Raw genomic sequence first — 27,971 nt, 5'->3', positions numbered from 1 at the left:
AAGGTGAGTTGTGTACTGTAAATGAGGGCGTGGCCTGACTAAACAGGTCACAGGTGAGAAAGTGTACAGTAACCTACCCTCCAACATGACCCCTTCCATTATGTACAGAGTGCTCTGCTCCTGGACTTCCCACCTAATTAATGATTGCAGCCACCTGTGCTGAGCTCGTTATTTCATGAGACAGGTGTCACCACAGGTGGCTGCAATCAGCAATTAAGAAGGAAGTCCAGGAGCAGAGCATTTTGTACCTAATGGACGGGTCATGTGCAGTAATTGGGCGTACTGTACCCCACATGTGTTATTAGTCACGTAGGAGGAGTATTTGTCACACGAGGATTCCTGCAGAGGCTGCACCCACCTGCCGCAGGAGATGGTCCTGTCCGGGCGTCCCCCCTCCCGGAATGGTATGGTCCGCACTATATGTATACAGAGCACTGCAGGGGGCGGGAGCACGGACTGAGTCAAGCATGGAGCAGCGGCGCTGTGGGGGAACCGGGCCTGTACAACCTGCCGACGCTGAAGTGCAAGCTATATGTGACCAAGTGAGTGGCCGTCAGGGGGCGCTGTGTAATACCTGCCCTGCCTGATCACGTGTGTGCGCGCAATGATCACAGAGGGTCCTCTATGCGAAGGGGATCTAGACACTACCCTCCCCTATAGGGTGTTCTATGCAGACACCATCACTTCCTCTCCCCTATAGGGTGTTATATACCGATACCATCACTTCCTCTCCTCTATAGGGTGTTATATACCGATACCATCACTTCCTCTCCTCTATAGGGTGTTCTATACAGACACTATCACTTCCTCTCCCCTATAGGGTGTTATATACAGACACCATCACTTCCTCTCCCCTATAGAGTGTTCTATACAGACACCATCACTTACTCTCCTCTATAGGGTGTTCTATACAGACACCATCACTTCCTCTCCTCTATAGAGTGTTATATACAGATACCATCACTTCCTCTCCCCTATAGGGTGTTATATACAGACACCATCACTTCCTCTCCTCTATAGAGTGTTATATACCGATACCATCACTTCCTCTCCTCTATAGGGTGTTATATACAGATACCATCACTTCCTCTCCTCTATAGGGTGTTATATACTGACACCATCACTTCCTCTCCTCTATAGAGTGTTATATACAGATACCATCACTTCCTCTCCTCTATAGAGTGTTATATACCGATACCATCACTTCCTCTCCTCTATAGGGTGTTATATACCGATACCATCACTTCCTCTCCTCTATAGGGTGTTATATACCGATAACATCACTTCCTCTCCTCTATAGAGTGTTATATACTGACACCATCACTTCCTCTCCTCTATAGGGTGTTCTATACAGATACCATCACTTCCTCTCCTCTATAGAGTGTTATATACCGATAACATCACTTCCTCTCCTCTATAGAGTGTTATATACTGACACCATCACTTCCTCTCCTCTATAGGGTGTTCTATACAGACACCATCACTTCCTCTCCTCTATAGAGTGTTATATACCGATAACATCACTTCCTCTCCTCTATAGGGTGTTATATACTGACACCATCACTTCCTCTCCTCTATAGGGTGTTCTATACAGACACCATCACTTCCTCTCCCCTATAGGGTGTTATATACAGATACCATCACTTCCTCTCCTCCTATAGGGCGTTATATACCGATACCATCACTTCCTCTCCTCGTATAGGGCGTTATATACCGATACCATCACTTCCTCTCCTCTATAGAGTGTTATATACCATCACTTCCTCTCCTCCTATAGGGTGTTATATACCGATACCATCACTTCCTCTCCTCTATAGGGTGTTATATACTGACACCATCACTTCCTCTCCTCTATAGGGTGTTATATACCGACACCATCACTTACACTCCTCTGTAGTGTACAGCCATGGCCAAAAGTTTTAACCATTACACAAGTGTTGGTTTTCACAAAGTTTGCTGCTTCAGTGTATTTAAATCTATTTGTCAGATGTAACTGAGGTAACATTACAGCATTACATAAGTATCAGATGTTACTATGGTATACTGAGGTAACATTACAGCATTACATAAGTGTCAGATGTTACTATGGTATACTGAGGTAACATTACAGTATTACATAAGTGTCAGGTGTTACTATGGTATACTGAGGTAACATTACAGCATGACATAAGTGTCAGATGTTACTATGGTATGCTGAGGTAACATTACAGCATGACATAAGTGTCAGATGTTACTATGGTATACTGAGGTAACATTACAGCATGACATAAGTGTCAGATGTTACTATGGTATACTGAGGTAACATTACAGCATTACATAAGTGTCAGATGTTACTATGGTATACTGAGGTAACATTACAGCATTTTATAAATGTCAAATGCTTTTATTGACAATTACATTAAGTTTATGTAAAGAGTGAATATTTGCAGTGTTGACCCTTCTTTTTCAAGACCTCTGCAATTCGCCTTAGCATGCTGTCACTCACCTTCTGGGCCACATACTGACTGATGGCCGCCCATTCTTGCCTAATCAATGCTTCGAGTTTGTCAGAATTTGTGGGGTTTTGTTTGTGCACCCGCCTCTTGAGGATTGACCACAAGTTCTCAATGGGATTAAGGTCTGGGGAGTTTCCTGGCCATGGACCCAAAATTTCGATGTTTTGTTCCCCAAGCCACTTGGATATCATTTATGCCTTATGTTAAGGTGCTCCATCATGCTGGAAAAGGCACTGTTCCTCACAAAACTGTTCTTGGATGGTTGGGAGAAGTTGCTGTTGGAGGATGTTTTGGTACCATTCTTTATTCATGGCTGTGATCTTATGCAAAATTGTGAGTGAGCCCATTCCCTTGGCTGAGAAGAAATCCCATACATGAATGGTCTAATCATGTTTCACTGTTTGCATGACACAGGACTGATGGTAGCGATCACCTTTCCTTCTTGAGACAAGCTTTTTTCCAGATGCCCCAAACAATCTGAAAGGGGATTCATCAGAGAAAATAACTTTACCTCAGTCCTCCGCAGTCCAATCCCTGTACCTATTGCAGAATATCAGTCTGTCCCTGATTTTTGTTCCTGGAGAAAAGTAGCTTCTCTGCTGCCCTTCTTGACACCAGGCCATCCTTCAAAAGTCTTTGTCTCACTGTGCGTGAAGATGCACTCACACCTGCCTGCTGCCATTCCTGAGCAAGCTCTGCACTGGTGGTGCCCCGATCCCGCAGCTGAATCAACTTTAGGAGACGGTCCTGGCGCTTGCTGGACATTCTTGGGCGCCTTGAAGCCATCTTCACAAATATTGAACCTCTCTCTTTGAAGTTCTTGATGATCTGATAAATGGTTGATTTAGGTGTAATCTTACTACCAGCCCCATGGTGGGTGCAGGAGATCTGTCATCCTTAGTATTAGTACCAGCCCCACGCTGGGTGCAGGAGATCAGTCATCCTTAGTATTAGCACTAGTACCAGCCCCACGCTGGGTGCAGGAGATCCGTCATCATTAGTATTAGCACTAGTACCAGCCCCACGCTGGGTGCAGGAGATCAGTCATCCTTAGTATTGGCACTAGTAGCAGCCCCACGCTGGGTGCAGGAGATCCGTCATCCTTAGTATTAGCACTAGTACCAGCCCCACGCTAGGTGCAGGAGATCCGTCATCCTTAGTATTAGCACTAGTACCAGCCCCACGCTGGGTGCAGGAGATCCGTCATCCTTAGTATTAGCACTAGTACCAGCCCCACGCTGGGTGCAGGAGATCAGTCATCCTTAGTATTAGCACTAGTACCAGCCCCACGCTGGGTGCAGGAGATCCGTCATCCTTAGTATTAGCACTAGTAGCAGCCCCACGCTGGGTGCAGGAGATCCGTCATCCTTAGTATTAGCACTAGTACCAGCCCCACGCTGGGTGCAGGAGATCCGTCATCCTTAGTATTAGCACTAGTACCAACCCCACGCTGGGTGCAGGAGATCCGTCATCCTTAGTATTAGCACTAGTACCAGCCCCACGCTGGGTGCAGGAGATCAGTCATCCTTAGTATTAGCACTAGTACCAGCCCCACGCTGGGTGCAGGAGATCCGTCATCCTTAGTATTAACACTGGTACCAGCCCCACGCTGGGTGCAGGAGATCGGCCCCTTCTCCGTACGCACAACTCAGCAGGAATCTCCAGCTACACTCCCACAAGCGTTGCGCTATTGCTGCACAGCTCCTGCTCCGAAATACGCAGATTTTACGCCAAGAACCATCTGACTCAGGACACAGATACACAAAATTGGGCACATTCACGTGTGGGGGGGGGGCTCCACAAATAATAACATGACGGTAAATAAATGTGTGGCGCAGTTGTACGTTCTCCATACTGTATCGTACACTATACCACACCCCCCCCATCCAGCACAGGCTAAAGCCTTTCTTGCACTGACTGATCCCAAAGCACCGTACAGCGGTATAGATGAGGAATGAGGTATATAATGGGACATTGGGTATTAGGGTGGGTATGGAATACTGACACCAGAATGTCAGCCTGGACACTATGTGGACCTGTCACAATGTCTAAATTATAATGACTGCCGACATGGCATTTTCAGCGTATTTTAGTCCTAGCTTAAACAGCCTAACCCTGCAATGGCCTGTCGGCATTCTATACCTGCCGACATTGTTTGCATAATGGCCGTTAGGACTATGTAATAGGTGTTACGACCACTAAACATGTATAATAATGTGTGTGTGTGTGTGTGTGTTCCCCCATTCTGTACCATTATATTTAAAATTTCATCTGTAAGGCCGTGGTTCCCAAACTCTGTCCTCAAGGCACCATAACAGTCCAGGTTTTCCGGATATCCATACTTAAGCACAGGTGACTAAAATTAGTGCCTCAGTCCGTTTGATTACACCATCTATACACAAACCTGCATATCCTTAAAACCTGGACTGTCAGGGTGGTGTCTGTCTAAATGACGCCTATTCACTAACGCTGCTTCTTCTGGTCAGATGAGTTGGTTTCTTGGCTATTCATTTGGAGATCTCTATATTCTGATCTGCTGTTTTGCCTGATTCTTACGCTCTAACACTATGCGGGGTATAGGGGCGGGGAAGCCTTGCGTCAGTATCCTCACGTCCTATAGACGTCCAAGCAAAAATAAGCTCTGCTGATGGTCACCTCAATACGCTATAAATGGTTCCATGTATTGCCCATTATGGGATAGGTACGAGATGCCAACACTCAGGATCCGGGCAGTGAAAATCCCGATTTATGGCATCCCGACAGGGTTAGGATACTGACAGTTGTCGGTAGGTATCCTTCCCCCTAAGCCTCCCTCCCCGCTACCTAAACCTAACCCTCCCCATAACCCCAGTACTAATCTTTGGCATGCTGGTGCCAGGATTCTGCCAGGTGTTGGCCTTCTGGCGCCAGTATTCTCAGCGCCAGGATCCCACTTCCTGCGACCTTGACTGGATCCCCCTATTATAAATGGTTTCTAAAATCAACTTTGCAGCCTGGAGGTGTCCTCAGACAGCCACTGTCCTTGTGTATCCTGGCAGTGCCCCCAACACCAGGGACCCAGTAGGTGAGATAATACCTAATGGAACCCCCCCAAAAAAACTAATGAAAAGCCATATACTGTGGATCACGTATACGGGCAGAGAATTACAGGGCCCGGGGGTGCAGACGTTGCATAAAGCTCTTCATTTTCTGTAGAGCACCCAGTACCCTGTATGTGATGTTTGAATCAACGCTGGTCAGATCATGACTGGCACATTACATCTCTACTTTCACCTATATATATCGCCCTACACATGCAGCAGTGACGGCCGTGCTGTGGGCTGCCTGTCCCCTCCTCAGAAACCGGTAACATCACTGAGCTGTGTCCCTGGCGGTGCTGCCTGTCCCCTCCCCAGGAACCGGTAACATCACTGAGCCGTGTCCTCGGCGGTGCGGCCTGTCCCCTCCCCAGGAACCGGTAACATCACTGAGCCGTGTCCCTGGCGGTGCTGCCTGTCCCCTCCCCAGGAACGGTAACATCACTGAGCCGTGTCCCTGGCGGTGCTGCCTGTCCCCTCCCCAGGAACCGGTAACATCACTGAGCCGTGTCCCTGGTGGTGCTGCCTGTCCCCTCCCCAGGAACCGGTAACATCACTGAGCCGTGTCCCCGGCGGTGCTGCCTGTCCCCTCCCCAGGAACCGGTAACATCACTGAGCCGTGACGCGTGTGTGTGACCATGGTCCCATGACCGTATTGTCTTCTGTCCTCCTCAGATGAGAGAGCCGGTGGAGCTGAAGGTGGGGAAGCCCTTCAGCACATTCCAAGCTCTTCAATACAAGACGCAAGTCGTTGCTGGAAAAAATTACTTTGTTAAGGTAATAAGCAGCCGATCCATGAAGTACTAGGATTACTTTTATCTCAGTTATCACCCACCAGTATAATAGTATCTTGTTTTCAAGTAATCTCTTTGGTGTAATTTTATAAATATGAACAGGAGCTCCGAGAGGGGGGCGAGTACTACTTACCCGGGCAGGGTGCAGTGGCCATGCAGGTTAGCGATTGCTCCTACCCACAACTGCCGACCCGCCTGTATGGCACCGCAGCGGCATATCGGGCAGAGAGAGGGCAGAGACTGCTGCAGCAGTATCATCTCTATAACTGATGTGCAGCTGCACCGCTATACAGGTGCGGGCAGAGAGAAGTGTCACCGGTGGGTGGAATCACACTGATCGCCCCCCACCCCCCCCGTGTGCTGAGTTTGTGGCTATGCACAGTAGTTTATTATGTCTTCTTTGGCAGGGTACATGGCCACGCCTCCCAGACTTGGCCACGCCTCCCCTCAGTACCTGGGCTCGTCAGAACTGTCGATGACCCTGAATATGAGCTCAGCACATTGAACATATAATACTGTGCAAAAGGTTTAGGCAAATGTGGAAAAAATGCTGCAAAGTAAGAAGCCTTCAAGAATAGAAGTGTTCATAGATAATTGATAAAAATAAACAAAAATGCAAAGTGAATGAACAGAAGAGAAATCTAAATCAAAGCAATATTTGGTGTGACCAGTCCTTTGCCCTCAGAACAGCATCAATTCTTCTATGTACACTTGCACAAACGGCCGTATTCAATTGCCGGCAAAAAGTCCCGGACTTTTCGCATGCCGGAGATTTTGCCGTCATCGCTAGTTTTGCCTCCGGAAAAGTATCGCGCTCGTCCCCGCTTTTTGCCCTATTCAATTGTAAAGGACGCGAGAACGCATCCCGGCGAAACTCAAATTGTACTTTTTTGGGATGATCTAATGTATTTTTTTAAACTTTTTTTTATTTATTTTTTTTGTTTTATGCAGTTTAGCTTTGGGGGACTGTCCGAAGGCTGCAGGGGTGTTCCCGCAACTTTGCACCCCAAACCCCCAATTCTGCACTCCTCCTTTCAGAGGCGAATCTTGTCTGCTGGTTCCAAGGCGCAGACTTTTCGTACTGTGAAATCTCTTTGGAGTTGAATACGGGGAAAAGTTATCGCCTGGCGAAATGACATCACCGACAAGAACTTTTCGCAGAGAATGACTTTTCGCCGGCAATTGAAAGAGGCCCAAAGTCAGGGATTTTGTAGTTATCCACCATTCGTACCAAATAGGTGATAATGATCATCATTTTCATATGTAGGTTGAAAGACAGTCATTCACTGAAACAGAAAGAAGCTTTAAAACTGGGTGAGGAACAGCCAAACTCTGCTACAAAGGTGAGGTTGTGGAAGATCGTTTTATGTCACAGGTCATCAGTGGTAGTGGAGCCCAGGGCAAGTTGTCAAATGGTGCCCCCCCACAAACACACATAAATAAAAATTAATGCTTCAAAAAATTGGGCGTGGTCCCTGAAAATGGGATGTGCCAACATGACACGCCACCCATTTGTCGTCACTTTGGGAACATTCTTTTCCATTCCATATGCACCTTACCTATACGGTGGTTTCTCACAATGTGGAATCACTGAAGAGATACATCCTCCCTGGGATGATGGCGTGTTCAGTCACTATCACTATTTATGTAGGTCACATTGTCCAGAAGATGCCTGTTTGTGTAGGAATATGAACAAGGTCATCATCTTACAACAGCGGTTCAACCAGACTTGTTCTCTCTGTGTAACTTCCTTCCCCCCTGCATCTCTCAGCCACACAATCTCCCCCTGCGTAGTCTCTCAGCCATACCATCACCGCCCTCTCCCTGCATCGTCTCTCAGCACACCATCACTGCTCCCCGCGTCGTCTCTAAGCCATACCATTGCCTCTCCCCCCCCCTTACATCGTCTCTCAGCACTCCATTGCCTTCCCCCAGTGCTGTCTCCCAGTCACACCACCACATACCCCCCCCCCGCATCGTGTCTCAGCATGTCATCTCCCTCCCTGTATCATCTCTCAGCCACACCATCGCCCCCACCCCCCAGTTGACTCTCAGCCACACCATTGCCTCACCCACTGCATCTCTCGGCCACACCATCCCCTCCCCCCATGTCGTCTCTCAGCACACCATCACAGACACAAACTGACAAAGTAAAAATATTGCTGACATCAATTGAAAGTCACGTCCCTTCCCCTCAGGAAAAAAAAATACTTACCAGGCTGGTCCGGAGCAGAGCGTGCCGGGGAAGGAGAATCGCCCTGTCAGTCACACCATCGCCTCCGGCGGCAGCTCTCAGTCTGAGAAGACTGCCTGGGAGGGGCTGCGCGCTTCTGCTACAGCTCCCCTTACAGTCATCCCCAGCACTGCAGCACCAGCAGTCACGCTTGCCTGCTCGTTCAGTCTTCAGTCCGGGTGCATTGCGGGCGGTGCGAGTACGATGTCCTGGCCGGCGGCGCCCTCCCCTCTGCTGGGCCTGCCATGGCGCCCAGGGCACGTGCTCCGTTCTCCCTGCCCTAGTCACACACCTTGGCAAGACTGAGCACAACAAGACACAAGTAGACTCCGTGGTCGGCCAAGGAAACTTAGATGAAACTCAGATGAAAGACACCTCATGCTTGCTTTCGAAAATTGCAAACTATCTAGCAGTGCCATCAGCACAGAACTGGCAGAAACCAGTGGGACCCATGTACACCAACCTACTGTTTAGAGAAGTCTGGCCAGAAGTGGTCTTCATGGAAGAATTGTGACCAAAAAGCCATACCTTCTACGTGGAAACAAGGCCAAGAGACAACTATGGGCCTGATTCAGAGCCGCTTGTAAGCGGCCGCTCGTTCGTTCCGAGCGATGTTTGCCCAACTGCACATGCGTACGGATTTTAATACGCATGCGCAAACCAGTCAGTGCGGCCGAAAATCGTTTGTTCGCTAAATAGCGAATGCCTGCTATTTTGAGTGACAGGAGGAGGCGTATGTGGGTGGTAACAGGGGAAGGTGCTTGAAAACGGGGAGTGGAGATCCGAACGCAGGCGTGCTTAAAGGTCAAAACGGGCGTTTTATGGGTGTGCATAATTAATACAGCAGCGTCATTGACCACGTCACTGGGTTATTTTATAGTCAGAACTGCTCGCAAGATTGTGGTAGGAAAAACCAACCACAAAAATAGCGAGCAGTTCATACGCTGGTCGATGTACTCGATTAATCTAATAAATAGCGGACATGACGTAGGATGCGAGCGGCCAGGGGGCGTAGTTATCCAAAAAACGGCCGCATGTTTTGTTCGCTCGTTCAGACATGGAGGCGTCAACAGACCGCAAAGAGCGAACGGTTCATTTGAATAGCCACCCCTTTTCCTGAACGACCGTCCGCAAATAGCGTCAGGCTCTGAATCAGGCCCTATGTACGAAAACATAGGACCTGGGTGCAGAAAAATGGCAGCAGGTGCTCTGGACTGATGAGTCACAATGTGAGATATTTGGCAGAATGCAGTTTGTTCGTCGAGGCGCTGGAGAGTGGTACAATAATGAGTGTCTGCAGGCAACAGAGACGCATGGTGAAGGTTCCCTGCAAGTTTGGGGCTGCATTTCAGCAAATGGAGTTGGGGATTCAGGGGGTCATTCAGACACGCTCGCGAGCGCAGGACGCGCACGACGGAGGGAGCTCCGGCGTGCGCGAGACCCGGACAGCGACAGCCAAGCTGTCGCTCTGGGTCTCGCACCAAAGGGGGCGTGCTGTCGATGGTGAGTGACAGTACGCCCCCTTTGGTGGGCGTGCCGGGGGCGTGGCTGCCAGACAGAGGCGTTCCCATGGGAACGCCTACCGTCTGGGTCCGGCCCCACTGACATCACTAGTGATGTCAGTGGGAGTGATTTTGGCTCTGATAGAACCAAAATCACTCCAGGGCTTGCGGTCACCGAGACCCTACCGCAGGGTCTCGTCGCCTGCCCGATGGTCTTGACCATCGCGACCATCTTTTTAGCCGCTCGCATATGCTGTGGGTGGTCACCCACAGCTATGCGAGCGGCCAGAAGGCCGCTCCATTTTCAGGTAGGAGGGCACTGATTCAGAGCGAGCGCTCTGGTCAGAGCGTCCGGCTCTGGATCAGGCCCTCAATCCGGATTAATGGTGTCCTCAATGCTGAGAAATACAGTCAGGTACTTATCTATCATACAATACCATCAGGGAGGCGTCCAATTGGCTCCAAATTTATTCTGCAGCAGGACAACGACCCCAAATATACAGCCGGTGTCATAAAGTACTATGGGCCTGATTCAGACCCACTCGCGAGCGGCTGTCCGCTCGCAAGTGGGTCGATGTTATGGACTGAGCATGCGCACGATGGAGGGAGCTCCGTCGTGCGCATGCGCCAGACGCGACGAGCGAAGGAAAGTCCTTCGCTCGTTGTGTCCGATCAAAGGGGGCGTGCTGTCAATGTTGATTGACAGCACACCCCCTTTGGTGGGCCTGACGGGGGCGTTCCCACGGGAACGCCTCCCGTCAGAAGCCGGCCCACTGACATCACTAGTGATGTCAGTGGGAGTGATTTTGGCTCTGATAGAGCCAAAATCACTCCGGAGCTTGCGGTTGAAAACCTCAACCGCAGGCTCCGGCTCGCAAATTCGATGGTCGCGATGGTCTCGACCATTGCGACCATCACAATGCACGCTCGTATAGCCTGTGGGTGGTGACCTACAGCTATACGAGTGTCCAGGAGGACGCTCCATGAAAATGGAGCCCGGCCCTCATTCAGAGCGTGCGCTCTGCTCAGAGCGTACGGCTCTGAATGAGGGCCTATATTCAGCGTAAAGAAGAACAAGGAGTCCTGGAAGTGATGTTATGGCCCCTACAGAGCCCTGATCTCAGCATCACCGAGTCTGTCTGGTATTACATGAAGAGACAGAAGGATGTGAGCAATCCTACATCCACAGGAGATCTGTGCTTAGTTCTCCAAGATGTCTGGAATGACCTCCCTGTCGAGTACCTTCAAAAACTATGTGCAAGTGTACCTAGAAGCATTGATGCGGTTTTGAAGGCAAAGGGTGGTCACACCAAATATTGATTTGATTTAGATTTCTCTTCTGTTCATTCACTTTGCATTTGATTAGTTTATTTTTATTAAATTAACACTTTTGATCGCATTATTACTTTTCAGTATTGTACATAAAGAAAAATTGAATAAATACCTGATATTGATTGGGACGACAGAACATAAAGGCAGTAACTCTGTGCCTGAACATGCCATGCTGCAATGCAAGGGGGGCAAATAAATGTATTTTGCATGCAGGAATAATACTGGCTGCTACCCACACAATCCGGTCAGCTTTAATCTTACACCGCAGTGTAGATGTGCGCCAGGACACGCCCCTCCGGGATGTAGGTCTCTCTGTACATCTTACATTGTACGAGTTTGCAGAAGTGAGTGTATCTCATACATTGCACAGATGTGCTCACCTAAGACATGTGAGATCCAATGAGAATTTGCGGGACAGTAGCGGGTATTCTGCACCCCCTGCACTCCTTCCTTCCTCTGGACTGAGGGGAAGTGTTATCGCTAAAGATGACTAGATTGGCATGTAGGGGAGTTGGGTGGATATGTAGCGGTTGCAGTGCTTGGGGAGGGGGGGGGCATTATGTGATGGGATTATAGAGCATGGGGGGTTGGAGACTGAGGTGACTTTGGGAAGTCACATTAATATGTAGTAAATCTTATGCTCATGCTGTGTATATATGTGACAGAGCCGTAGCTAGGGTAGTGTGGCCGGTGCCATGGGGCACTGTTTGGACCTGTCAATCATTCTCGCTTATAGCTTCCTCTTATTGCATCTCCTGGCCTCCCCTATCTCTTCCCTGGCCCTTCCCCATGAGGCCATGGCCCTCTCTCAGGTGCACTATATTGTGTCCCTATTTATCCCCAGCATCTCCTGGCCTCCCCTATCTCTTCCCTGGCCCTTCCCCATGAGGCCATGGCCCTCTCTCAGGTGCACTATATTATGTCCCTATTTATCCCCAGCATCTCCTGGCCTCCTCTATCTCTTCCCTGGCCCTTCCCCATGAGGCCATGGCCCTCTCTCAGGTGCACTATATTGTGTCCCTATTTATCCCCAGCATCTCCTGGCCTCCCCTATCTCTTCCCTGGCCCTTCCCCATGAGGCCATGGCCCTCTCTCAGGTGCTCTATATTGTGTCCCTATTTATCCTCAGCATCTCCTGGCCTCTCCTATCTCTTCCCTGGCCCTTCCCCATGAGGCCATGGCCCTCTCTCAGGTGCACTATATTGTGTCCCTATTTATCCCCAGCATCTCCTGGCCTCCCCTATCTCTTCCCTGGCCCTTCCCCATGAGGCCATGGCCCTCTCTCAGGTGCACTATATTATGTCCCTATTTATCCCCAGCATCTCCTGGTCTCTCCCATCTCTTCCCTGGCCCTTCCCCATGAGCCCATTGCCCTCTCTCAGGTGCACTATTATGTCCCTATTTCTACTTCAGGGTCCATAGGGGGTCCACAGGGTTGACCTTGGGGTATAGCTGGATCTGGATCCATGGGCACCACGCAGTTAAAGCTTTGCTGCTCCCAGGATGCACTTGGGTCCGTCCTCCTCTATACCCCGCCCCGGCCACAGGCACCTCAGTTTTAGTTGGTGCCCGGCCGGAGTCGGGTCACCCTGCGCAGTGGGGCTGCATAAGCAGCCCCTAAGCTTTATTTATTTAAAAAAAAGAAAAAGAAGAAGATTTTATTATTTTATTTTTACTGTCTTCAGAGCGGCAGCATCAGACTGTCCATCTGGACGTCTACGCTGCCGCTCCAACAGCCCCGCTGGCGCTGCGACGCCGGTACTGATCCGGGGATCAGTCAGTACTAGCGTGGCTCCTGGACCTCCCAAGGACTGCTGCCGGACTGAAGGGGCCAGGTAAGCCGCGTGCAGCGCTGTCAGCGCTGCATGCGGGGAAAATGCATTCTTCATGCCGCCGGTCTCTGGGGACAGACCGGCGGCGCTAGTAGCGGCGGCGGGCTCCCCATCTTCAGGCATACCCCGCGTGTCCACTTGCCCCCGGGGGTTTAGTACTAGCAGGGGAGGCAGCCATCCCTGCTTCAGCGCTCCTCCCCTCAGCCCAGCGCGCCTTCTCTCATGTGTGCTGGCGTCGCTGGGCTGTTATCTTCTGGCCACTCCTCCTCAGTGCTCTCCGGCGGCCATCTTCCAGGCAGCATCGCAGAGCTCCCAGGCGGCATACAGTGGACCAGTCCCCCTGCGTACCTCTCCCCCTGCAAAGGACAGTGTTCGCAGCGCTATAGCCCTCCCAGACACTGAATCTGGGAGGTTGATTGTAGCTGAAGGTGCAGTGAGTATAACTTCTCTGCATGGTATGTGACTTTTGCTAGTGCTGCTGTCTGTGCTAATTTTCTACTTACTGTCAGCTTTTTACCTATCCCTTTCCTTCTCCTACGGCCCGCAGGTGCGTGGGGGAGGGGTGTTCTTTCTGTGTACCTCACTTATATAAATCTACGTATTTGTGAGGTCCGTCACATACTGCGGTGTGCTCCTCAGTACCATATTGTGGGCTGTTTGGGTTGCATACTTGGGAGTGCGTGGGTGTTATACGCCTTACCTGTTTCGGTGAGACACTTTTTTTGCAAAAAAGTTTGTGTCATGTCTGATGAGGGGAATGAGCGCTCCGAGGCTCCTGTGTTGTTTTCCTGCCGACGCTGTTCGGCAGGGGTTGACGGGGCAGATTTGTCTCAGGACGGTCTGTGCGGGCGGTGCCAGTTGGTACCTGGACCCTCTAAACCCCCGGTGGCGCAGGATCCTCCGTGGGCAATGTTTATGCAAGTGCTGGCGTCAATCGCGGACCGACTTGCGGTCCCGACTGCGGCCCCTTCTAGGGCGTTGCCCCAGCCTACCATGCCCCGTTCCCCGGGTGTGACTCGTCTGGTGCAGTCTCCTCCCGGGTCTCAGACTGTGGGTCCTTATGCGGGTTTGCCGGTATACGTGCAAACCCCCACGGTGCCGCAGCAGTCGATGGTACCTTTTCAAGGGTATCCTCAGGCAGTACCCCCGCCTTGGGTGGACGTCCTCTCCAGCTCTGTTCAGAGTCTGGCGGCTTCGTCATCGGCTTTTCAACATATGTTGCACAGTGATTTGCCCCCACGGGCGTCCAAGCGTTCCGTTCCGGCTTCACTGGCGGCTCAGTTCACGGATACGGACGTGTCTTCGGATGACGGGGAGATCCATGAAGACTCTGACTCGGATGCCGGGGCCCAGGAGATGGAGGCTAAGTCTTCCATTAATGTGCCGGCATTGGTTAGGGCGGTGCGGGCCATCCTTCACATTGAGGAGGATGTGCCCGCCCCCAGGTCAAAATACCCAAATTTTAAAAAGGCCAAGGTAGCTTCGACGGTTTTTCCCCTGTCCGATCAATTGACGGATCATATGGCAGGGGCCTGGCAGTTGCCCAGCAAGAGGTTCCAACCGCAGAAGCGGTTGGCTTCGAACTATCCGTTTCCGGAGGCTCATTGCAGGAAGTGGGAAACTCCTCCAGCGGTGGATTCCCACGTTACCCGCTTAATTAAAAGCGCTACGCTGCCTTTGCCGTCGATCTCCTCCCTGAAGGATCCCACGGACAGGAAGGTGGAGACTTGTTTGAAGTCTATCTACTCTCTCTCGGGGGCGGTGGCCCGTCCGTCCATGGCCATCTCTTGGGTGGCTAAGGCCATCGAGAGCTGGGCCAATGCTTTGGAGGATACCTTTCCGGAAGATGCTCCGGAGATCCAGAGAGCGTTGATAGGTCAAATGAGGGATGCGGCTTCCTACATTGGGGAAGCATCGTTAGACACAAGCCTGCTAACCTCTCGGGTGTCGGCTGCAGCTGTGTCGGCGCGTCGGTCCTTGTGGCTGAGGTCTTGGAGAGCTGACGCTGACTCCAAAAAGGGACTGGAGGCCTTACCTTTTAATGGGGAGTTGTTTTTTGGTCCAGACTTGGACAAAATTGTGGACACTCTGGCTAAGTCTAAATCAGCCTTCCTCCCTTCGGCTTCTGCTCCTACCAAGGAACGGAGCTCTGCTTTTCGGTCCTTTCGGGTTCAGGGCAAGGCAAAAGGTCAGTCCTTCCCGAGGCAGTCGACGACCAAGGCCGCTTCTAAGCCCAAGAAGCAGCCCTGGACTGCCAGGCGCCCTTCTTCCAAGCAGGAAGATAAACCTTCTGCCTGATGGGACGGGCCTCCCTCTGGGGGACCCCAGAGTGGGAGGCCGACTTCTTCTATTTGCCCAGTGCTGGCACAATACCACCACGGATGCCTGGGTTCGAGAAGTGGTCTCCCAGGGGTACGCCCTGTCTTTTCGGCACAGACCACCCCACCAGTTTTTCTGCACGAGTCCTTCTCAGGATACGACCAAGTCTTTACAGATTCAGGAAGCTATAGAGTCCTTGCTGACAGCAGGGGTCATTGTTCCCGTTCCTCAATTACAACGAGGGACGGGGTTCTATTCTTCTCTGTTTCTGGTGCGGAAACCCAATGGTTCTCATCGCCCTATCCTCAACTTGAAGTCTCTGAACAAATTCCTCAGAGTTCCCAAGTTCAGGATGGAAACGTTACGTTCCATCATTCTGGCGATGGAACCGGGGGATTACATGGTGTCCCTGGATATCCAGGACGCCTACCTCCATGTTCCGATAGCACCTTCGCACCAGCGGTATCTTAGGTTCGCTATCCTTCAACACCATTACCAGTTCCGGGCGCTACCCTTTGGTCTCTCCATGGCACCGAGGGTGTTCACGAAGATTATGGCAGTCATGGCCGCACATCTTCGGAACCAGAATGTTCGGCTACTACCGTATCTGGACGACCTCCTGTTGCTGGCGAGTTCCCCGGAGGTACTGCTTCATCATCTCCACTTGACGGTCGCTTGCCTGCAAGCGCACGGGTGGCTGATAAATTGGAAAAAGTCCTCCCTGATTCCATCTCAGCGGATGGTTCATTTGGGAGCCCTGCTGGATTCTCGGCAGCAAAGGATCTTCCTGACCCCGGAGAAGGTCTCCTCCCTGCAGCTGAGGATACACAGTTGCCTGAGCAGTTGCCGCCTGTCGGTCCATTCGGCTATGAGGGTTTTGGGCTCCATGGTGTCAACATTCGACATGGTGGAATTTGCCCAGTTCCATTCCCGGCCTCTGCAGGGGCTGATTCTATCGGAATGGAACGGGTTACCTCACCGGATCCGCTCTCAGTTGCTGGTGTTGTCCCCGGAGGTTCGGCAGTCTTTGGCTTGGTGGCTTCAGACAGCTCATCTGGTCGAGGGGCGTCCCTTTTGGATCCCGGACTGGGTCCTGCTCACGACGGATGCCAGTCTTCGGGGTTGGGGGGCAGTGACCGGCTCGTTGTCAGGGTCGTTGGTCTGCGGAAGAAGCTCTTCTTCCCATCAACATTCTGGAACTGCGGGCGGTTTATCGGGCCCTGCAGTCGTCCGGTCCCGCTCTTTACGGACGGGCGGTTCAGGTGCAGTCCGACAACGCCACCACGGTGGCGTATATCAACCACCAAGGAGGAACTCGAAGTCGGGCAGCAATGTCGGAGGTGTCTCGCATCCTTGCTTGGGCGGAGTGTCACATTCCAGCGATCTCGGCAGTCTTCATTCCCGGAGTCCTCAATTGGGAGGCGGACTTCCTCAGCCGTCACGACGTGCATCCCGGGGAATGGTCGCTTCACCCAGAGGTGTTTCAGCTACTCGTGGACAGGTGGGGGCTGCCGGAGCTGGACTTGATGGCCTCCCATCACAATCACAAGTTGCCTGTTTATGGGTCAAGGACAAGAGACGCAGGCGCCAGTCTGGTAGACGCGCTGTCGGTGAAATGGACGTTTCACCTGGCGTATCTGTTTCCTCCGATATCCTTACTTCCTCGGGTTCTGCGGAAATTCAAGCAGGACGGCGGCACGCTCGTGCTGGTTGCTCCGGCGTGGCCCAGACGTCCTTGGTACTCCGATCTGAGGTGTCTCTCCATTGACGCTCCGTACCTTCTTCCTCAGCGTCGGGACCTGTTGTCTCAAGGGTCCTGCCTTTACCCGGATCTGGGTCGGCTGTCTTTGACGGCGTGGCTCTTGAGACAGCCGTCTTGAGGTCTAGGGGTTTCTCCAGTTCAGTCATTGGTACCATGCTTAGGGCACGCAAGCCTGCCACGGATTTACCACAGGGTGTGGCGCACTTACTTTCAGTGGTGTGAATCCAGAAACTATGATCCTCAGGTGTTCCGGGTTTCCAGAATCTTGGAGTTCCTTCAATCAGGTTTGGACCTCGGCTTACGCCTGGCCTCTCTGAAGGTTCATGTGTCTGCATTGTCCGTGTGGTTTCAGCGACGGATTGCTACACTACCGGATGTTCACACCTTTTTCCAGGGTGTTCTCAGGATACAGCCTCCCTTCGTGCCTCCTGTGGCTCCTTGGGACTTGGCGGTGGTGCTACGGGTCTTGCAGGGTCATCCTTTTGAGCCTCTTGAGGTGGTGGACCTCAAGTGGCTGACGTTCAAGACCGTTTTTATCCTAGCAATTGCTTCTGCCAGGAGGGTGTCAGAGTTGGGGGCGCTTTCCTGTCGCCCTCCTTTTCTGATTTTTCATCAGGACAGAGTGGTGCTCCGCACTCGTCCTGAGTTTTTGCCCAAAGTGGTCTCGAAGTTCCACATTAATCAGGAACTTGTTGTGCCAGCTTTTCAGTCGCCTGATCTTTCAGCTGGTGAGGCTTCCTTAGATGTAGTCCGGGCACTTAGAATCTATGTGGATCGGACTGCTTCGGTTAGGAAGTCGGATTCTTTGTTTGTCCTCTTCGGTTTTCACAAGAGGGGTTGGCCTGCCAACAAGCAAACGTTAGCCCGTTGGCTTCGTTACGTTATTTGTGAGGCTTATGCACAGGAGGGTTTACCTGTGCCAGCCTCTGTTAAGGCTCATTCCACTCGTTCTGTGGGTCCCTCTTGGGCTGCTAGACGTGGCGCCTCCGCTGTTCAGCTGTGTAAGGCGGCCACTTGGTCTTCAATTCAAACGTTTTTGAGGTTCTATGCGTTTGACACCTTCACCTCTCAGGATGCATCCTTCGGGCGCCGGGTACTCCTTTCAGCACAGGAGCGTCCCCGCCCTTAGTTGAACTGCTTTGGGACATCCCCAAGGTCAACCCTGTGGACCCCCTATGGACCCTGAAGTAGAAAACAAGAGATATGGTAAGAACTTACCTTTGTTATCTCTGTTTCTACGAAGTCCATAGGGTCCACAGGGCGCCCGCCCTGACGCACCTGGCTTCAAATGGGCTGTGTGGCTGGTCACCGGTTTTCCGTCTCCCATTTCTGTGAGTATGGTTTCTTGTGTGTTCCAGTCTTCCTTCTCTCTGTTTAGTCTCCTCCTCCGGCCTTAGCTGCTTACCAACTGAGGTGCCTGTGGCCGGGGCGGGGTATAGAGGAGGACGGACCCAAGTGCATCCTGGGAGCAGCAAAGCTTTAACTGCGTGGTGCCCGTGGATCCAGATCCAGCTATACCCCAAGGTCAACCCTGTGGACCCTATGGACTTCGTAGAAACAGAGATAACAAAGGTAAGTTCTTACCATATCTCTTGTTTTATCCCCAGCATCTCCTGGCCTCCCCTATCTCTTCCCTGACCCTTCCCCATGAGGCCATGGCCCTCTCTCAGGTGCACTATATTATGTCCCTATTTATCCCCAGCATCTCCTGGCCTCCCCTATCTCTTCCCTGGCCCTTCCCCATGAGTACATTCCCCTTTTTTGGGTTCATTATGTCCCTTTGAAAAATGAGGAGGGCGCCAATGCTCTTTCTGGCACAGGGCACCAAAAAGTCTAGTTACGGCTCTGATATGTGACCTGTTTCTGTTTCATCGCTCAGGTGCAGGTGGGACACGATGAATACATCCATTTGCGCATCTACTGGCCGCTGCCCTGTATGAATGCAGAAATGAGCCTCACCGCCTTCCAGCTGGGCAAAACCAGAGACGAGGAGATCGTACACTTTGAGCCCAGTGACTGAACCGGCCGCTCCCCTGCAGGACCTCACTAACTATACTACGAGACCATGGATTTTACATATTACTATTTTTTTGTATTCTTATTAACTGAATCTTATATAGACTATTTATGTTACTTACTAAGGAATGTTATCTCTTACATGGCATGTAAAGCCACTACCTTGTCGCTGAGCTGAATGATCTACATGAAACAACAACTTTTAGGGTCTTCACTAAGTCATTTCTGCTCACTTCTCTGCAGTAGGCCACCAGATTAGGAGGAAGGGGCTTCTGTAACTGAGCAGGCAGGGTTTGACTGACTGCTTGTCAGACTTGCTTTTCAGAAATCCACAGGGGCAGAGCTGGTGATGTCACAGATCTTTCTGGCATATAACAAGTCCAATTGTGACTGTCTACCGATAAGAGAGGAGACATTCAGATCACACTTCTCAGCACAGCTGTAGTGGATTTTCAGAATAACATTAAGCAAATGACTATTTCCTTCATACCGGAGACTTACTGGGTATAATGGCCCTTTTATGTTTCACATCAGTAACTGAGCCTACGCACCAGGCGTTTCTCTCTCTTCTATATGTGTAGCATTAGGCTGTCTATAATGTATTTGTCCTATTATTTTCTCAAAAGCTTGTGATCCTGTTGAGCGGCTGTTACTACATGCTGTCCCTGAGGCGGGCAATCCCGCATGAATATAGGTCTGAGCATCGAACTCCGCTGAGTGGAACACATTGATGTACCTGATCCGATAGAGAGCGATTTTTGCATTGATGCCGGGAGTTTGATATATATTGATGGTATCGGTAGGGTTGGGCTGGCACACAGGTACGGGGGAAGCCCCTGGTGGGCCACACTCCCTCTAGGGGTTCCAGACTGTGCACTTGAATGATACATTGTTACTCTGTTAGAGGGTCAGTTACAGGACCTGGTGGAGCAGGACCAAGGCTGTACATGGGTGCTTGCTTTACGCCTATAGAAACCACACCAAGATTCTCCCTGTTGCTAATAAGTGGGACGGTCACAACACAAATCTTTCCCCTTCTCTTGTTGGCTGTGGGATGTTACATAATGGAATGGCATTATATAATATAGATCTGCAGTCTCTCTGTATAGATAGAATCATTACGGGCAGTACAGATGGTGTAATGGTTAGCATTACTGCCTCACAGGTTGTGGGTTAGATTCACATGACGGCCCTAACTGTGCAGAGTTTGTATGTTCTCCCTGTGCTTGCGTGGGTTTGCTCCGGTTTCCTCCCATACTCCAAAAATATACTGGTAGGTTAATTGGGTCCCAATAAAATGAACCCTAGAGTGTATTTGTGTGGATGTGGTAGGGAATATAGGGCCTGATTCAGACCCGGTCGCTATGAGCGTACGCTCACACGATGCGTATGCAAATATTTGAAAGTGACGCGGCGGAGATCGATCGCACGCCAAGGCATAAGCACGCCCATCTGACCTGTACGAGCGTTCGCTTTGTGTATGCAGAGACGCCCACTGCCCCACGTCATCTGGAAGTTTCTGAAAACATTGGTACATCGGCCACTATCGGATTTGATCGCAGTGCTTGTGGTAGCTTTTTTTTTTACAGCAATCATTGCGAGGAAAACAGGAAAAAAAAAATGGCTGGTGCCGTGTACTATGACGCTGCCTGTTAATTATGCACGCCTCTAAAATGGCGTTGAAACACTCGGGCACGCCTGCGTTCGCATCTCCACTCCCCCAATTTTACTGGACTGCCCCTGTTACCACCCACAAACGGCCTCTCCTGTCACTCACTCTGCTGGGCTGGCTTTGCTGGGCGAGCGAGGGATCTGCGATCACACTGTGTAGTTCACGCATGCGCAGATTAGCGACCATCGGCAATTGCGAACAGACTGCAGATACCGTCCAGGTCTGAATCAGGCCCATAGAGTGTAAGCTCCCCGGCGGTAGGGACGGATGTGAGTGGCCAAATGTTCTCTGTACAGCGCTGCGGAATATGTGTGCGCGATATAATTAACTGGTAATAAATAATAGTAATCCTATATATCTAGTACATATTTCTCTCTCCCTCTTTTCTCGCCCCTACACCTACCGTCTCCCCTTATTACAATGGTTTCTGTGCTTTTTTATGTGATTATTGGTTTCCTCCGCCTCCCTCTTCTGTCTTGTTCGGCCTCCTCTCTCCTGTGTCTCTTTTTCTTCCTGCGGCTCTTGAGCGTAGTGAGTGCGCGCCAGAATTTTTGTTTGTTCCCTTTCTCTGTACCCTCCTTTCCATGTTTCCTTTTACCTCCTCTGTGTGCCTCTCTCCTCCTGTCCTTCTCCCCCACCCCCATTCCAAATATCTGTCTCTCCCTCTTTACCTGTGTTCCTCCATCTCTTCCCCCCCCCCCTCTCCCACTTGCCTCATCTCTATTTTGCCCCACCGCCATTCCCTCCTTTATGTCCGTCTCTTTTCTCTCTTCCCTGCTGACCTTTGTCTGTGATAGCCCGATATATCTGTGCAGCACTGTTACTGATCTCAGGCCCTGATTCAGACCCGCTCGCGAGCACTAAGGGCTCGCAAGTGGGTTGATGGTGGCCCAGTGCGCACGCGCGAGACCCGGATAGTGACGGGCACTCCGTCGCTCCGGGTCTTGTACCAAAGGGGACGTGCTGTCGATGATGAGTGACAGCACGTCCCCTTTGGTGGGCGGGCTGGGGGCGTGGCTGCCCAGACGGCGTCTGGAGCCGGACCCACTGACATCACAAGTGATGTCAGTGGGAGTGCTTTCGGCTCTGTTAGAGCCAAAGCACTCTGGGGCTTGCGGCAACGAGACCCTACCACAATGGTCTACATGGTGTATGGAGGCCTTTAGTCTCTGAATCTGGCCCTCAGTTCTCAAGGCACCCTAACAGTCCAGGTTTTAAGGATATCCATTCCATGCTTAAACACATGCGTCTTAATTAGCACCTCAGTTAGTTTGATGTGACCATCTGTGATAATGCATGGACTTCCTTAAAACCTGGCCGGTTAGGGTGGCACTGGCAGTGAGTTTGGAAAGCACTGTATTAGGGTAAGTGGAGGTGAGTTTGGGAAGCACTGTATTAGGGTAACTGGCAGTGAGTTTGGGAAGCACTGTATTAGGGTAAGTGGCAGTGAGTTTGAGAAGCACTGTATTAGGGTAACTAGCAGTGAGTTTGGGAAGCACTGTATTAGGGTAAGTAGCCATGAGTTTGGGAAGCACTGGATTAGGGTAAGTAGTGGTGAGTTTGGGAAGCACTGTATTAGGGTAAGTAGCGGTGAGTTTGGGAAGCACTGTATTAGGGTAAGTAGCGGTGAGTTTGGGAAGCACTGTATTAGGGTAAGTAGCGGTGAGTTTGGGGAGCACTGTATTAGGGTACGTAGTGGTGAGTTTGGGGAGCACTGTATTAGGGTAACTAGCGGTGAGTTTGGGAAGCACTGTATTAGGGTGAGCAGCAGTGAGTTTGGGATGCACTGTATTAGGGTACGTAGCGGTGAGTTTGGGAAGCACTGTATTAGGGTAAGTAGCGGTGAGTTTGGGGAGCACTGTATTAGGGTATGTGGCGGTGAGTTTGGGAAGCACTGTATTAGGGTGAGTAGCGGTGAGTTTGGGAAGCACTGTATTAGGGTAACTGGCAGTGAGCTTGGGAAGCACTGTATTAGGGTAAGTAGCGGTGGAGTTTGGGAAGCACTGTATTAGGGTAAGTAGCGGTGAGTTTGGGAAGCACTGTATTAGGGTAAGTAGCGGTGAGTTTGGGAAGCACTGTATTAGGGTGAGTAGCGGTGAGTTTGGGAAGCACTGTATTAGGGTGAGTAGCGGTGAGTTTGGGAAGCACTGTATTAGGGTAACTGGCAGTGAGTTTGGGAAGCACTGTATTAGGGTAACTGGCAGTGAGCTTGGGAAGCACTGTATTAGGGTAACTGGCAGTGAGTTTGGGAAGCACTGTATTAGGGTGAGCAGCAGTGAGTTTCGGAAGCACTGTATTAGGGTAAGTAGCAGGGAGTTTTCAGGAGCACTGTATTAGGGTATGTAGCAGTGAGTTTGGGGACCACTGTGTTAGGGTAAGTAGCGGTGAGTTTGGGAAGCACTGTAATAGGGTAACTGGCAGTGAGTTTGGGAAGCACTGTATTAGGGTAAGTAGCAGTGAGTTTGGGCAGCACTGTATTGGGTGAGCAGCTGTGAGTTTGGGAAGCACTGTATTAGGGTACGTAGCGGTGAGTTTGGGAAGCATTGTATTAGGGTGAGTAGCGGTGAGTTTGGGAAGCACTGTATTAGGGTAACTGGCAGTGAGTTTGGGAAGCACTGTATTAGGGTAAGTAGCAGTGAGTTTGGGAAGCACTGTATTGGGTGAGCAGCTGTGAGTTTGGGAAGCACTGTATTAGGGTACGTAGCGGTGAGTTTGGGAAGCACTGTATTAGGGTAAGTAGCGGTGAGTTTGGGAAGCACTGTATTAGGGTAAGTAGCGGTGAGTTTGGGAAGCACTGTATTAGGGTAAGTAGCGGTGAGTTTGGGAAGCACTGTATTAGGGTAAGTAGCGGTGAGTTTGGGAAGCACTGTATTAGGGTGAGTAGCGGTGAGTTTGGGAAGCACTGTATTAGGGTGAGCAGCAGTGAGTTTGGGATGCACTGTATTAGGGTACGTAGCGGTGAGTTTGGGAAGCACTGTATTAGGGTAAGTAGCGGTGAGTTTGGGGAGCACTGTATTAGGGTATGTGGCGGTGAGTTTGGGAAGCACTGTATTAGGGTGAGTAGCGGTGAGTTTGGGAAGCACTGTATTAGGGTAACTGGCAGTGAGCTTGGGAAGCACTGTATTAGGGTAAGTAGCGGTGGAGTTTGGGAAGCACTGTATTAGGGTAAGTAGCGGTGAGTTTGGGAAGCACTGTATTAGGGTAAGTAGCGGTGAGTTTGGGAAGCACTGTATTAGGGTGAGTAGCGGTGAGTTTGGGAAGCACTGTATTAGGGTGAGTAGCGGTGAGTTTGGGAAGCACTGTATTAGGGTAACTGGCAGTGAGTTTGGGAAGCACTGTATTAGGGTAACTGGCAGTGAGCTTGGGAAGCACTGTATTAGGGTAACTGGCAGTGAGTTTGGGAAGCACTGTATTAGGGTGAGCAGCAGTGAGTTTCGGAAGCACTGTATTAGGGTAAGTAGCAGGGAGTTTTCAGGAGCACTGTATTAGGGTATGTAGCAGTGAGTTTGGGGACCACTGTGTTAGGGTAAGTAGCGGTGAGTTTGGGAAGCACTGTAATAGGGTAACTGGCAGTGAGTTTGGGAAGCACTGTATTAGGGTAAGTAGCAGTGAGTTTGGGCAGCACTGTATTGGGTGAGCAGCTGTGAGTTTGGGAAGCACTGTATTAGGGTACGTAGCGGTGAGTTTGGGAAGCATTGTATTAGGGTGAGTAGCGGTGAGTTTGGGAAGCACTGTATTAGGGTAACTGGCAGTGAGTTTGGGAAGCACTGTATTAGGGTAAGTAGCAGTGAGTTTGGGAAGCACTGTATTGGGTGAGCAGCTGTGAGTTTGGGAAGCACTGTATTAGGGTACGTAGCGGTGAGTTTGGGAAGCACTGTATTAGGGTAAGTAGCGGTGAGTTTGGGAAGCACTGTATTAGGGTAAGTAGCGGTGAGTTTGGGAAGCACTGTATTAGGGTAAGTAGCGGTGAGTTTGGGAAGCACTGTATTAGGGTAAGTAGCGGTGAGTTTGGGAAGCACTGTATTAGGGTAAGTAGCGGTGAGTTTGGGAAGCACTGTATTAGGGTGAGTAGCGGTGAGTTTGGGAAGCACTGTATTAGGGTACGTAGCGGTGAATTTGGGAAGCACTGTATTAGGGTAAGTAGCGGTGAGTTTGGGAAGCACTGTATTAGGGTAAGTAGCGGTGAGTTTGGGAAGCACTGTATTAGGGTAAGTAGCGGTGAGTTTGGGAAGCACTGTATTAGGGTAAGTAGCGGTGAGTTTGGGAAGCACTGTATTAGGGTAAGTAGCGGTGAGTTTGGGAAGCACTGTATTAGGGTGAGTAGCGGTGAGTTTGGGAAGCACTGTATAAGGGTGAGTTTGGGGAGCACTGTATTAGGGTAAGTAGCGGTGAGTTTGGGGAGCACTGTATTAGGGTAAGTAGCGGTGAGTTTGGGAAGCACTGTATTAGAGTAACTGGTGGTGTTTGGGGAGCACTGTATTAGGGTAAGTAGCGGTGAGTTTGGGAAGCACTGTATTAGGGTATGTAGCGGTGAGTTTGGGAAGCACTGTATTAGGGTATGTAGCGGTGAGTTTGGGAAGCACGGTATTAGGGTGAGTAGCGGTGAGTTTGGGAAGCACTGTATTAGGGTGAGTAGCGGTGAGTTTGGGAAGCACTGTATTAGGGTAACTGGCGGTGAGTTTGGGAAGCACTGTATTAGGGTAACTGGCGGTGAGTTTGGAAAGCACTGTAATAGGGTAAGTAGCAGTGAGTTTGGGAAGCACTGTATTAGGGTAAGTAGCGGTGAGTTTGGGAAGCACTGTATTAGGGTGAGTAGCGGTGAGTTTGGGAAGCACTGTATTAGGGTGACTAGCGGTGAGTTTGGGAAGCATTGTATTAGGGTGAGCAGCGGTGAGTTTGGGAAGCACTGTATTAGGGTACGTAGCGGTGAGTTTGGGGAGCACTGTATTAGGGTAACTAGCGGTGAGTTTGGGAAGCACTGTATTAGGGTGAGCAGCAGTGAGTTTGGGATGCACTGTATTAGGGTACGTAGCGGTGAGTTTGGGAAGCACTGTATTAGGGTAAGTAGCGGTGAGTTTGGGGAGCACTGTATTAGGGTATGTGGCGGTGAGTTTGGGAAGCACTGTATTAGGGTGAGTAGCGGTGAGTTTGCGAAGCACTGTATTAGGGTAACTGGCAGTGAGCTTGGGAAGCACTGTATTAGGGTAAGTAGCGGTGAGTTTGGGAAGCACTGTATTAGGGTAAGTAGCGGTGAGTTTGGGAAGCACTGTATTAGGGTGAGTAGCGGTGAGTTTGGGAAGCACTGTATTAGGGTGAGTAGCGGTGAGTTTGGGAAGCACTGTATTAGGGTAACTGGCAGTGAGTTTGGGAAGCACTGTATTAGGGTAACTGGCAGTGAGTTTGGGAAGCACTGTATTAGGGTGAGCAGCAGTGAGTTTCGGAAGCACTGTATTAGGGTAAGTAGCAGGGAGTTTGGGGACCACTGTGTTAGGGTAAGTAGCGGTGAGTTTGGGAAGCACTGTAATAGGGTAACTGGCAGTGAGTTTGGGAAGCACTGTATTAGGGTAATTAGCAGTGAGTTTGGGAAGCACTGTATTGGGTGAGCAGCTGTGAGTTTGGGAAGCACTGTATTAGGGTATGTAGCGGTGAGTTTGGGAAGCATTGTATTAGGGTGAGTAGCGGTGAGTTTGGGAAGCACTGTATTAGGGTAACTGGCAGTGAGTTTGGGAAGCACTGTATTAGGGTAAGTAGCAGTGAGTTTGGGAAGCACTGTATTGGGTGAGCAGCTGTGAGTTTGGGAAGCACTGTATTAGGGTACGTAGCGGTGAGTTTGGGAAGCACTGTATTAGGGTACGTAGCGGTGAGTTTGGGAAGCACTGTATTAGGGTAAGTAGCGGTGAGTTTGGGAAGCACTGTATTAGGGTAAGTAGCAGTGAGTTTGGGAAGCACTGTATTAGGGTGAGTAGCGGTGAGTTTGGGAAGCACTGTATTAGGGTGAGTAGCGGTGAGTTTGGGAAGCACTGTATTAGGGTGAGTAGCGGTGAGTTTGGGAAGCACTGTATTAGGGTAAGTAGCGGTGAGTTTGGGAAGCACTGTATTAGGGTAAGTAGCGGTGAGTTTGGGAAGCACTGTATTAGGGTAAGTAGCGGTGAGTTTAGGAAGCACTGTATTAGGGTGAGTAGCGGTGAGTTTGGGAAGCACTGTATTAGGGTAAGTAGCGGTGAGTTTGGGAAGCACTGTAAAAGGGTGAGTTTGGGGAGCACTGTATTAGGGTAAGTAGCGGTGAGTTTGGGGAGCACTGTATTAGGGTAAGTAGCGGTGAGTTTGGGAAGCACTGTATTAGAGTAACTGGTGGTGTTTGGGGAGCACTGTATTAGGGTAAGTAGCGGTGAGTTTGGGAAGCACTGTATTAGGGTATGTAGCAGTGAGTTTGGGAAGCACTGTATTAGGGTAAGTAGCGGTGAGTTTGGGAAGCACGGTATTAGGGTGAGTAGCGGTGAGTTTGGGAAGCACTGTATTAGGGTGAGTAGCGGTGAGTTTGGGAAGCACTGTATTAGGGTAACTGGCAGTGAGTTTGGGAAGCACTGTATTAGGGTAACTGGCAGTGAGTTTGGGAAGCACTGTATTAGGGTAACTGGCAGTGAGTTTGGGAAGCACTGTATTAGGGTGAGCAGCAGTGAGTTTCGGAAGCACTGTATTAGGGTAAGTAGCAGGGAGTTTTCAGGAGCACTGTATTAGGGTAAGTAGCAGTGAGTTTGGGGACCACTGTGTTAGGGTAAGTAGCGGTGAGTTTGGGAAGCACTGTAATAGGGTAACTGGCAGTGAGTTTGGGAAGCACTGTATTAGGGTAAGTAGCAGTGAGTTTGGGCAGCACTGTATTGGGTGAGCAGCTGTGAGTTTGGGAAGCACTGTATTAGGGTACGTAGCGGTGAGTTTG

General features: G+C 50.6%; 1 protein-coding gene across 1 annotated transcript; it reads left to right on the top strand.

Annotated features, from left to right (window-relative positions):
• Positions 1 to 351: 351 nt before the first annotated feature.
• LOC148501240 (cystatin-B-like) lies at positions 352 to 20,130 on the top strand. Its single transcript, XM_088450745.1, has 3 exons — positions 352 to 542; positions 6,248 to 6,349; positions 19,226 to 20,130. The coding sequence occupies exons 1-3, from the start codon at positions 402 to 404 to the stop codon at positions 19,364 to 19,366; spliced, it is 384 nt and encodes a 127-aa protein (XP_088306871.1). The 5' UTR covers positions 352 to 401; the 3' UTR covers positions 19,367 to 20,130.
• Positions 20,131 to 27,971: the final 7,841 nt, after the last annotated feature.

Source organism: Taudactylus pleione, unplaced genomic scaffold (genome assembly GCF_031769625.1).
Source record: "Taudactylus pleione unplaced genomic scaffold, aTauple2 ptg000523l, whole genome shotgun sequence".
NCBI classification, from domain to species: Eukaryota; Metazoa; Chordata; class Amphibia; order Anura; family Myobatrachidae; genus Taudactylus; species Taudactylus pleione.
Note: the sequence above shows the minus strand (reverse complement) of the source record. Positions and strands in the feature narration are given on the sequence as shown.